This window comes from Diaphorina citri, unplaced genomic scaffold (genome assembly GCF_000475195.1).
Source record: "Diaphorina citri unplaced genomic scaffold, Diaci psyllid genome assembly version 1.1 scaffold1836, whole genome shotgun sequence".
Taxonomy (NCBI): Eukaryota; Metazoa; Arthropoda; class Insecta; order Hemiptera; family Psyllidae; genus Diaphorina; species Diaphorina citri.
Genome location: NW_007379262.1, coordinates 7,850 through 20,768, shown reverse-complemented (window position 1 = coordinate 20,768; position 12,919 = coordinate 7,850). Strand labels below are relative to the sequence as shown.

General features: G+C 39.3%; 1 protein-coding gene across 2 annotated transcripts in view; it reads right to left on the bottom strand.

The window, feature by feature from the left end:
* The window catches only part of LOC103517404 (ecdysone receptor-like), a 12,648-nt gene extending 1,870 nt beyond the window's left edge, over window positions 1–10,778 (bottom strand). Inside the window, exons 1-2 of one of the 2 annotated variants that reach the window (XM_026829518.1) lie at window positions 10,506–10,778; window positions 733–858 (exon numbers count right to left, since the gene is read on the bottom strand). In XM_026829518.1, the coding sequence (XP_026685319.1) occupies window positions 733–858; window positions 10,506–10,749 (370 nt within the window). In that variant the 5' untranslated portion in view covers window positions 10,750–10,778. Of the gene's footprint in view, window positions 1–732; window positions 859–9,309; window positions 9,781–10,505 lie in introns of those variants that run through there. The other variant, XM_026829517.1, reaches the window with a different exon arrangement.
* Window positions 10,779–12,919: the final 2,141 nt, after the last annotated feature.

Genomic DNA, 12,919 nt, shown 5'->3' with positions numbered 1-12,919 from the left:
ATCGCGGTTCAGCAGGAATGCAAGTGTATTAATACATATACAAAATATATGTACTAAAAATATTGGCCTATAATTTGGTGCCCCCCCCCCCCCCCGTGGATACGGACCTGCTACCGGCATTCTTTTTCCTCTTCCGTGTTTCTTTTCAATTAGCCAGCCTAGTTAGCTTGGTTGGTAGTGCGTCTGCCTTGTAAGCGCTAGGCCACGGGTTCGATTCCCGCCCGGGGCGGATTTTATCCTGATGGGATAATTTTCGTTCTCGGAACGGCTGGCTTTCTCCTATCCTGTCTTCCTTCTCTCTTCGATTTCGGGACGATAAGATCATAGCAGTTACAGTTCCCTCTGTCAAACCTCTTTTTTTTTAAATATCTTTTCAATTCACTAAAATTAAAATTCTGTCTGAGTTAGGATAAGCTCTAAGCTAGATCCCCAGGTAACAACTCTGGTATCATGAGTAGCTCCCCTTCATCATCACCAGTTTGTTAGATTGTAATTTCATATTCATTTCGCTAAACACAGGAAGACAGGAGATTACATCTCATCTCACATTTCTACTTTCTTCCTTTCCTAAGAGCAACTTTATACTTTCGCTAGCCTAGCTCGCTTGGAAGGTAGAGGCGTCTGCTTTGTAAACGCTAGGTCGCGGGTTCGATTGCCGGTCGGATAAGGTTCGCTCTCGGAACGGCTTTCTCCTTTTCTCTTTGCTTTCGGGTTAGCAGCTACAGTTCTTACCTGATGCCCTATCTCCGCACACTAGACACAGCTCCTCCTGCTGCCTAGCAGCCGGCCCCTTCTTCTTTTTACTGAGATCACCATTGTCCAAACCAATGTACCCATTCACAGGAGATAGGTCGTCGCCTGCTGAAACAAAGAGGATTCAACCAAATGACATTAGATTATGTGGAATTTGAGATGCGTTCGCTAAAAGTGGGCATCCAATATTGTACATTTAGTTTCCTCCTGCTTTACCTTCAAAACTTCAAACCTGTAAAAGTATTTTAAGTTTGCACAGGGCATTTCCTTTCAAAACATTTTGCCCCAAGTCAACAGACCCTTTTCTCGACAATGATGTAACAAGCATAATAATAAGTTAATAATAATTGTACTTGAATTTAGGAAGAAGTACCTCGAGAGGGAGGTTTGTAATAGATTCTCTGGATACAGATATTAAATTTCTCAAGGAAGTTTTATTATCTACATCTCGACAATAATACTCGACATGTACCTGGGTACTCTCTTGTTTGAATTAAGGTAGAAACACACGTCACATCACGTGAGCTCATGTGAAGTGAGGTCAGTATAGCTATCATAAACGGAATCAGCTACTATATTATGGGAGAACTTTGGACCATATTTTCAAATCTTTCTGATTTCCCATGAACTCACGTGACGTTTCTACCTACTATCAGGTGTTCCTACCTTTATTTGTTCCGAATGTTAAGTAGTAAGGACATTCGATAAAAACGTGGTTGGGTGGAAGAGCTCCTCTAGGAAAACCCTGCCACTTAAAAGAAAGGCTTAAAAAAAAAAACGAATAAATAATATTTTATCGATTTTTGACTTAAGAACCAGTTTTGTATTATTGGCAAATAGGATAGAATCAGATGGTGCGTCGTACCGCCTCGCCATACGTAGCATCATCACCTCACTGGAACAGGCCTGCAATCACACCACATCAGACACGCTTGAAGTTTATTTCATTTTATACAATTATACTTGTTTTTGCCCAAAAACTGACATTGACAAAAGTAATACCAATAGTTTTACTTTCTATAATAATATGGGATATCGGAACATCTGTAGCGATATTTCCCGCCACAGCACCAGAGAATTTTATGAAATATTGAACAAAGTTATGATGAGAGAAATTGAAAATTCATGCGAGAAGAGGATATACAGGGTGTCTGTTGGAGTTTTCGAAAAATAAAAAAACCCGTATATCTTTGATTTTTGCAAAGAACTTTTTGGCAAAATTGAAATTCGCGAACAAGTTCGCAAAAACCCCGAACTTGGTACCAACTTTGGAATTTCAAATAAGAACCCCAATTTTTTATTGCATATTATTATTCTACGTAAAATTTCATGTACAATAAACTATTTATTCATTTCTTTGCGATTCGCGGTTTCGCGAATTCCGCGAACATCAAAACTAACTGGAATGTAGGTACCTGTGTGACATATCATTTCAAAATGTTTTATTTTTCGAAAACTCCAACAGATTCGGAGCAATTTGAGTGGGTCATACATTGGTGAACACCCTGTATCAGACACCCCAATTTTTTATTGCATATTATTATTCTACGTAAAATTTCATGTACAATAAACTATTTATTCATTTCTCTGCGATTCGCGGTTTCGCGAATTCCGCGAAATATCGCGAACATCAAAACTAACTGGAATGTACCTGTGTGACATCTGTGAGCTGTGACATATCATTTCACAATGTTTTATTTTTCGAAAACTCCAACAGATTCGGAGCAATTTGAGTGGGTCATACATTGGTGAACACCCTGTATATATACTTGCTAATTCTTTGTATTATTATGTTTAATGCTCTATTCTTGTATTGTATTGTTTTCCCCTCATCTTTTGTGCAATTGTAAATTGACTGATTTAGCACCATGTTCGTGTGTGTTGCCAGGAGCACACGATTGCCCAAACGGTCACCCATCTGCATACCAACCACCCTGCTCAGCAGTTAACTTCAGTGATCCAAAGATATTGATTTGTGTTAAGCAAAACTGTTACCAATGTCCACTTCGAATTGGCGTAAATAATTTTCATGTCGCTCCTGGGACTCGAACCCCTGTACTTACCTTTAGTAATGAGATCTGATCTTCTCGCACGAGCTTATCAAATCCCGGTAACCGTTTAGCAAACTCTACTATAAGCTGTACAGTAAGTATTGTGAACTCGGTGATGTGCTTGAACTCCCGATCCCTCGTGTTTGGCTGCAACCAGACAGACAGACACATTGTAAGTAATGGTCAATTTCACCAATGACTTGACGAGAGATTTCACTAATGGGAGAATTTTCAATCATCCAATAAGGAGTTTTTAATTATCCAAAAGGATTTTTTAAAGATTAAAATTTCTCCCATTAGTAAAATCTCTCGTTAAGTCATTGGTAAAATCCATCATGAGTATTAAACATTTTAATCAATCTTTATTCACATAAATTATATAGATATAGTAACCAACATAAATTGAGGAAATAAAGATTGATCCAGGGTGAAATGAATTTCCACGGCATTCTCTGCCAAACATTGTAATTGCTGAAAATTTCCAGTGCCAAAACAAGCTTCGAGGTCCCGACAGCCTAAATCCAGGTTTCAGCCAAGCAATGGCACAAATTTTGAAACTGACCGATTGACTTGAAACTGGGTATATTTATGTATCTTTAATGACAATCGAAAAACTATGAAACTCTATTTCGTGTTAATAATAATAGTGCTTATTTATATGCTCGTATAGGACTGAAGAGTCCCTTTACTCCAGCAGTAGGCTACGACCCTTATTGTGGTAAAATTCTCAAATTATATTGACGATAAAATTCTATACCTCGGCTGGGATTGAACCCACGTCCTTCTGTTTACCAGGCGAGCGCCTTGACCACTACACATACCTCGGCTGGGATTGAACCCACGTCCTCCTGTTTACCAGGCGAGCGCCTTGACCACTACACCACCGAGATATTCAACAATCGTCCTATTATTCATTTTATTGAGCTCTATCAAGTACATGGATACAAAATCATGCAGATTTGGAACATAGAGCATAGGTACCGTCTTAAAATAATATTGCAAGGTTGGGAAGTGTTATACGTACGACACGGACTAAATATTCAGAACGTAAGCACCGCCTGGCCTATATTAACACGAAATAGAGTTGCATACTGTATCAGACAGTCACCCATCTGCATACCAACCACCCTGCTCAGCAGTTAACTTCAGTGATCCAAAGATATTGATTTGTGTTAAGCAAAACTGTTACCAATGTCCACTTCGAATTGGCGCAAATAATTTTCATGTCGCTCCTGGGACTCGAACTTTATTTTCTTTTTCCCCCCCCCCCCCCCCCCTCTACTTACCTACAAAGTAAAATGAGATATGCACATGTAGGTATGTACATTCATAGTTGCCGGTCTCCGGCTTGTGAGGCAGGTACAGATAACCATACACGTGGTAGTCATGCTAGGGCGCTCCTCATAACCTTGAACCAACACTCCATCTCTCTCTCTCTCTGTGTCTTACTCTATCTCTTTCTATCAGAAGTACCACTCTCTCTGTCTTACTCCATCAGAAGGACCTAAGTACCCACCATAACATCATTGCACAATGTAACATTCCATCTTTGTCCTACTCTAACATAAACGCCTTACTAGATAGTATCACTATCTTTGTTTCACATTTCTCTTTCTTAAAAGTAGGCATGATTACCATGTATCTCCATTTCTATCTTACTCTCTTCTTAAATATTTCTATCCATTTTCCTTAAGCAGAGTGACAGATACCTAGTAACTGCCTACTTACGGGCCTGGTGCCATCCAGGCATAAACGACAGGATTGTATTAATATTTTATTTAATATTTATTCTGCTGTTAACATTCTGGAGTTCTTGGTTGGATACTCGACAGAGTAGTAATATTAGAGTTCATCCAGATCAATGTGACAGCAATGAGTCATCAACCCAAAATGAAGGAACCAATCAGATTGCAGGAAATCCTTACATTGTTGCAATTCAGGTAAAGGTCTATTTTTGATAAATTCTCTCTTTTAAAATGCAGAGGTAGCTCTAAGTTTAGAGGTTGGATTCCAGAACAGGTAAGGTGGATATCACCTTACCTGACTTTGTTTCACTGTCGGAGGAAGCACTGTGCAATATATCTTCCCCTTTTAAAGATTCTCTACCATTGCACATGTGATATGTTTGGCAACAATGCCTATTTTTTTGCTGCCACATTGATCTGGACACACTATAGAGGCAGGTGAGAGACTGTGTGTGCTCTCAAGCCAAGGCCATTGGAATATGACCTTGGGACATGATAGTAGTGGCCAAATATTTGTCTGCATTAGTAGTCCAATAACAGAGCAGCAGCTGCCCCCATAACATACGAGTACGCAAGTCATCCTGTGGGCTTCAACATGATGGATCGCGATGATAAAAGGCCCTTTAGACGATCAAGCATGCTTGACAAGCTTCGATGCTTGTCAAGCATTTTGATCATGTATGGCGGTGATTGACGTCATTGTCAAGCCAATTATTGAAGTTCGTCAAGCCCGATGTGCTTGATGAAAATTTTGATTGACGGCTGGGCTTGAAGAGAGGCTTGATGGTGTATGCCTCTGCTTGTCAAGCAATCGTCAAAGCTTTGTCAGCATTTGAAGCCATTTTAAAAAACACGTGATATGAATTTCGAGATCAAAGTTGTTGGTAGGTATACGCACGCCACAAATTTTTGAGAGAACTGATTAAAAGCTTGACAGCCTTGCTTGAACGTCTAGGTGTAAAATTTTTCAAGCACCGCAGGAAAAGTGAAATGCTTATCAAGCATGCTTGATCGTCTACAGGGCCCTAAGTCTTGACTTTGGTTCCAGCTAGCCACCCTAGTTCGCTTGGAGGGTAACGCGCCTGCCTTCTAAGCGCTAGGTCGCGGGTTCGATTCCCGCCCGGGGCAAACTTTATCTTCAACAAATAAGGTTCGTTCTCGCTTTTGGACGATAAGACCTCAGCATTTACAGTTCCCTCGATAAAAAAAAGTGGTTCAAGCTGTACTCTATCTGTCGATTATGAAGTACCATTCAAGTCTGTTTAGCATTATTTCAATACGAACATAATTTTAGGTATATCACAAATCGTTCAAGCTGACCACTGTTTTAGCTGTGGTTCATTTAATTGTCCCAACCAGAACCACTACAACCCTACATATGTAGACATCTTTGATGACATCACGGAATTTAAATCTTATCATTTATCACCAACTGATTCCAGTGTCTAGACAGCCAGACAAAAGTCACTTCAGTTCTACCTTGTAAGAAGCAAAATTTGGACGTAAATGTTACAAATGATAGTTTTACAACCACTTTGCTGTTATCATGTCGAAAAAATTCCCATCTTAATATGCACAAGATGAGAAGAAATATGAATGTACTGTCATACAGATATGTGAATGTCACATAAGATGTGTTGTTTATTCTTCAGGGAGATTGTCTGGATGTGATCGCATTATTTTGACGTCTGTCCAAGGAATTTTACAAGGTTGATGTTGTTCCAGACCTAGCTCTAGCTGTTCCCTTGTTCCTTGATAGAATGGATTGCCAACATCAAGAGAATCAAGTCCGGTGAGATAGAAAAGAGTGATATCTTGAAAAGTTTGAATGAGTGAAACTTGCTCTGATGAGTTTTCAGTTCATGGTGTGTATGAAATCGGCATAGAAAATTGGCATCGGCATAGAAAAATCAGAAGAAAGATCTTACGAAAATTGGAGCCATGAGTAAAAATTGAACTCAGTAAGCACTGTGCTATTCCATGGCTTACTTTACTTACCAATAACCTTGATCCTGGGAGCGCGGTCATGCTCTGGTAAGTTCTGGTTATGATGGAAACTGAACACAGTATTCGTACTCCTGCTGATTCTTATACAAATCTTCTCTATGAAAGAATTGTATGGAATGTAATTTCCTGTATGGCCGGGGCCACAATTAGAGTCTAATCTCGGATTAAGTCTAACTCTCGGATGAAGCAATCTGATGTCAGCTCCCATGGCGTAGTGGTCACTGCGCTCGCCTTGCACGCGGGAGACCCGGGTTCGACTCTCGGCGGGGTCAAGAAATTTGTATCATGCAAATGATTGATTCCGTGACTGGCTGGTGCGGGGCCCACTCAACCTCGTGAGGAAAATGAGAAAACAAGGGTTTTTTTTTTTTTTTTTTTTTTTTTTTTAACGCCTTCTTTTTGGATCACTAAACACCCCTTTTTTGACCATTAAATCTTCTTTTGGGATGATTAAAAATCCTCCCATTAGTTAAATCTCTCATTAAGTCATTGGTGATCTCTCATTAAGTCTTTTTCAGCCCCTTCCCTATTTTCACCGGGGGGGTCTCCTAAATCAATAGATATTCCGTTGAGGAAGGGGTGGATCCTAAAAATTATAGGCATTTTGGGGCCCTGAATGTGTCCTCGCGAGTTGTTCGGGGGTGGGATATACGTCAGTGTATTATTCATATCATAAAATGGGGATGTACCTGCTTACTTGGGAATTAAATTCTGTTTTAAACATTTTAGGGGGAGGGACAGCGTACTTACTTGGGAATTAGATTCAGTTTTAACTATTTCAGGGGAGGGTTCAGTCGTTGAGTTTGGTTTGTTTTTATCTTTCTGCGCTTTCTTTTCTTTTCTTTTGACAGCACATTGATATTCTGGAACTACACCTGCAAGAGAAGAAAACAAAATAACACAATTGGTAAAATAATCACGGACAATCATTCGCTATCAAATTCAACTACTATAAAGATCTCTTCATTCGCTCCCTAATTCTTCTTGAATAGGGTTTTCCATTTACTTTGTTTGTTGGTCTCTGCTTCGAACTTTTGACGTTCGCTATGAATCTGTATTTCGTGTTAAAATACATAGGCCGGGTGGCCTATATATTTTTTCATTAGATTTTAATATCTTTATTTTTTAAATAGATTTTAATGTTTTAATTTTTTCAATAGATTTTAATAGATCTTTTCGCTCTCTTTCGAACGATATTTTAATACTCGAAAAGCCGATTTTCGGACTTGTTCCGCTCTGCCTCTTAACCATTCATATGAAGGTAGGTATATACTTACACTCCGGCCTCATGCCCACACTCAGACACTTTTTCAGTCGACACTCCTGACATTTCCTTCGCATGTACATATCTATTTCGCAACTATTCCCATATTTACATTGATACACTGCATTCTTCGTTATGCTACGTCTAAAAAATCCTTTACAGCCTTCGCACGTCAGTGCATTATAATGGTAACCTGGAAACACATAGAGAAAAATACAAGTTACACGTTGTACAAAATATGTAAGGAAGGAAACGTAACACTTTGACAAAAATAATGTTTTCTTTTAATATTCATCTTCTTCCTCGCCTTTTCCCGTGTTCAGACGGGGTTGACTTAATCTCTCGATCAGTGTCCGTATATTATAAGAGATAATTTAGATAAGTACCTACACTACTTACCAGGGCCGCTGCCCCCCCCCAGGTTTTTTTTTCTTCTAAGTGTAGTAATACATACAGGAACCTTACAAGCAAGGGGATAGAAGGAGAAGAATGAGATATCACAGCTTAACCTTGTTAATCTAGGAATAGTCCTGTTTAGGGGCGTTTTTTTTGTACCTAATTGGGGATTCAACTTTCAACAAACTTTCGGGAATACAGGAATACATAATCAGATTCCCATCATCAGACCAAAATCGCGAGATGACGACTCTACGAAGAGTCAAATCCCTAATCCCTTGCCTGTTCCTAACAGACGGAATGACCCCGTTTCTAAAATCCTGATAGCTACTTAGCAACCAGAACTGACTTTAACCTCCCATCCGCAGGAACCTTACAAGCAAGGGGATAGAAGGAGAAGAATGAGATATCACAGCTTAACCTTGTTAATCTAGGAATAGTCCTGTTTAGGGGAGTTTTTTTTTGTACCTAATTGGGGATCAACTTTCAATAAACTTTCGGGAATACAGGAATACATACTCAGATTACCATCATCAGACCAAAATCGCGAGATGATGACTTCACGAAGAGTCAAATCCCTAATCTCTTGCCTGTTCCTAACAGACGGAATGACCCCGTTTCCAAAATCCTGATAGCTACTTAGCAACCAGAACTGACTTTAACCTCCCACCCAACTTATAATCCAGGCCCTGAGGACAGACACCCTCGCTGTTTCATCAGCCCTAATGGTAATGGTGATGATAGTGTCGATACTAATGTAATTAATCATGATTAAACCCTGGGATGAAGCATACCTTTCCATTAAATTGCTTGTTCCGAATAGCATACACCTCTGCATTTCATCTATCTCTTTATATTAGCTTGGTATTTTATTATTCTGATGAAAGAGCATTGGAGCAATCATATGCAGACAGTTCCATATTACTCGTACATTAGGGAGTAATCATAATTATTATGTGTTGATTGGGGACAGTTGCATATGTAAAGTTTAAATATTTTTTGTACACTGATTGGGTCATCTAAAAGTTAAAAAATGGCATGTTTCTCGTTTAGAAACCTGAGCAGTAGATATAGTTAGACCTCAAATGCTAACCTGACGCATCGTCCGTGTCGCCACACAGGGATGGGGTCATCCTAGTGGAGGTGGGTGTGGTGTAAGGAACTCTGCATGGTGCACAGGTAGCCAGGGGGTGGGAATTGTTTAAATCCAAATCCCAGAACTCGAGGTCCACCTCCCCGATATCGGATGAGGTCGGACTGACGAGATTTGGGACGGTGGCATTCACGAGGACTGCCGAAGACGAGGATGTGACTTCCGAGGAGCCTTCGTCCCCCATGCTACTCGCGGGAGCAGACTTGACCGGGAGGACAGTGTAGAGGCCCGGCCTCATCCAGATGCTAGTCATGATCACAATCACACTTCAAGATGGCCGAAAACAGCATGGATCACTACCGGAATACGGTCAGACAACACTGTATTTTAAACACTGTTTAATACACAAGTTAGAGACGAAATTATTACGAGTTTCTTTCCTATTTGTTGAACAAGACATTCATTCTCGTTGAAAGTATTAAAAGTGATCAAATCAACTTAAAGGATCAACCTATGGAGATTTGAATCACCCCATATCCTAAACATACAATTATTCAAGTAGATAATTTTCAATTTAAGCAGGCAGTTAGAAAATGTTTAGATAAGGAGTATAGTTCTTCCAACTTTTACTTTCCGAAAACTATCGTCAAACCTCTTAAAAAAGCACTTTGTATGGAATGAAAAAGTTTCCTCAGTACAGAATCAGATTCTCAGATTAATGTGATGCATATCTATGTGTAGATGAGGTAATTGTAGCGTACATGATACCCAGAGTGAAGAGCATATCCAATATGGATACTCCAAGACCAATACATTACACCATGGCCTAGCCTTCGCTGAGCAATTTGCTGAAAAGAAAATTACTATGGGATCTCAACCTTGAAGTGTGGTCAGAGATGTACGCTCTGCCACTGTCATCGTTCAAGGTTTTAATTTGCTGAAAAGAAAATTACTATGGGATCTCAACCTTGAAGTGTGGTCAGAGATGTACGCTCTGCCACTGTCATCGTTCAAGGTTTCCCATTTATGCCTGCAAGCTCTCTTGGAATAAGAGAGAGAATACTCGAATATTTAGTCACAATGTGCCTACGACGGCCTATGAAAGACGGGTTTTCTGTGCAATTTTCTGTTGAAAAATGGCATGTTTCTCGTTTAGAAACCTGAGCAGTAGATATAGTTAGACCTCAAATGCTAACCTGACGCATCGTCCGTGTCGCCACACAGGGATGGGGTCATCCTAGTTGAGGTGGGTGTGGTGTAAGGAACTCTGCATGGTGCACAGGTAGCCAGGGGGTGGGAATTGTTCAAATCCAAATCCCAGAACTCGAGGTCCACCTCCCCGATATCGGATGAGGTCGGACTGACGAGATTTGGGACGGTGGCATTCACGAGGACTGCCGAAGACGAGGATGTGACTTCCGAGGAGCCTTCGTCCCCCATGCTACTCGCGGGAGCAGACTTGACCGGGAGGACAGTGTAGAGGCCCGGCCTATTTGGGAACGTGACCGTCGATATTATTCCAGTGCTCTCTGTGAAATTCCATCAACAGATCTCGCAAAAAGTCAGTTTTCTGTACACGCTTGCAGTTCTGGTACAACAGATAGTAAGTCAAAGTTTTACATCACGCAAGTCCATACTACCGTGCTTGCTCTTATACCGCTTTACCCTAATGTACAGGATCACCGCATTGGTCAAGTTGGTCACAATATATGCATCACCAAGTTTGAAACTTGTCAAGAACATCAGTTGTAAACCATTGATTGTTAGAGATCAATACTTCTGATGACTATAAAGTAACATACTAGTCAAGTTCCTTCAAGTGGCCCGGCCTCATCCAGATGCTAGTCATGATCACAATCACACTTCAAGATGGCCGAAAACAGCATGGATCACTACCGGAATACGGTCACACAACACTGTATTTTAAACACTGTTTAATACACAAGTTAGAGACGAAATTATTACGAGTTTCGTTCCTATTTGTTGAACAAGACATTCATTCTCGTAGAAAGTATTAAAAGTGATCAAATCAACTTAAAGGATCAACTTATGGAGATTTGAATCACCCCATATTCTAAACATACAATTATTCAAGTAGATAATTTTCAATTTAAGCAGGCAGTTAGAAAATGTTTAGATGGACATTAGATAAGGAGTATAGTTCCTCCAACTTTTACTTTCTGAAAACTATCGTTAAAAAGTGAAAAGATTTTGTACATTTTATTAATAGAGAATTGGAGATTAAAATTAAATAAATGTTTGAACAAATCAATGGCGGAAAATTCTGGAATTATTTTTGTAAAACCATTGAAAAATAAGACAGACACCGAAGCGAATACAATAGTCCGTCCACTATACCTTTTATTATTAGTAATAATAAAGGAAGGACGGACTAAAAAGTGAAAAGATTATGTACATTTTATTAATAGAGAATTGGAGATTAAAATTAAATAAATGTTTGAACAAATCAATGCCGAAAAATTCTGGAATTATTTTTGTAAAACCATTGAAAAATAAAAAACATTGCACAACGTAAAACAAATAAATAGCTACACAAACGATTACAAAGTTACGTGCAGAACACAATCCAGAAACATACGAGAACCCCGATTGACCTTTATAGAAAACGAAACTGAAAACACCGCACTCCAAGGACTAGTGACCGAAAATCTCAAAAAGTTCAACAATCTCAAAATGTAAACAAAAATCTATAGTGGTCCACTTCTCCTTCTCTGTGAAGATACTAACACAAGATATAGCAAGGATTCTGAATTCTGAGCTCAGGTGAATCACTAATCATTATCATGGTCTCGAGTTTTAGTTCCTCAGAGGCATTGATGGGTATTACCCCCACCAGAATTTCATGCTTTGCTTGGTTTCTTTCAATGTCATGATCATGAGTCTGTGCTAGACTGAGGAGTTTCTTACGTCACATCATCACATTGTGCTGTTTCTAATGGCTCCAATTCATTTTTCATGGTTTTCTCAATTTACTATTACTTTCCTGAATATTTTTTTATAGCCTGCTTGATATTCTTGTTTTGTCATCCTTAGCCAGGTCTCTTCCCATTGGATTTAAGGTACTTCAAGCAAAATTTTCGGTTTTTTCGGCAAGAATTCTTGCGATATTGCCAACTTGTTAGCACTGTATTTCTAATCTTTGGGGTTCTAGGATGAAGGTGGATGATCAAATTTGAAAACTGTGTAAAAATAACAGAATGATTGCGTGATTCTCTTATAAACGTAGAGATGAATCCATCAGTGTTAGTCAGAATTAGAAATATTAGAGTACTAATGCCTATGGGTCCAGACAGAACAAAGAAGATATTGACGATTAGGATATTAGGAAATAGAAGCAGGTTCAGTGACACCAATTATTTGACACATACCTTGCAGCTCTACCGAAATCAGAAATTAGCCTACTGTTCCACTGACTAATCTTCAGTGGCATAGGTGAAACTTAGCGGACTCAAATCAATAGAATATTGGGATTCCAAGGAATGACTGATTGGAAAAAAAAGTGGAAATGTATCTGATATGTAATCGAAATATTGTAAATGGAACAAGAATAAATCCTCCCATCATGTCACAAGTAATTTTATTTCATCTC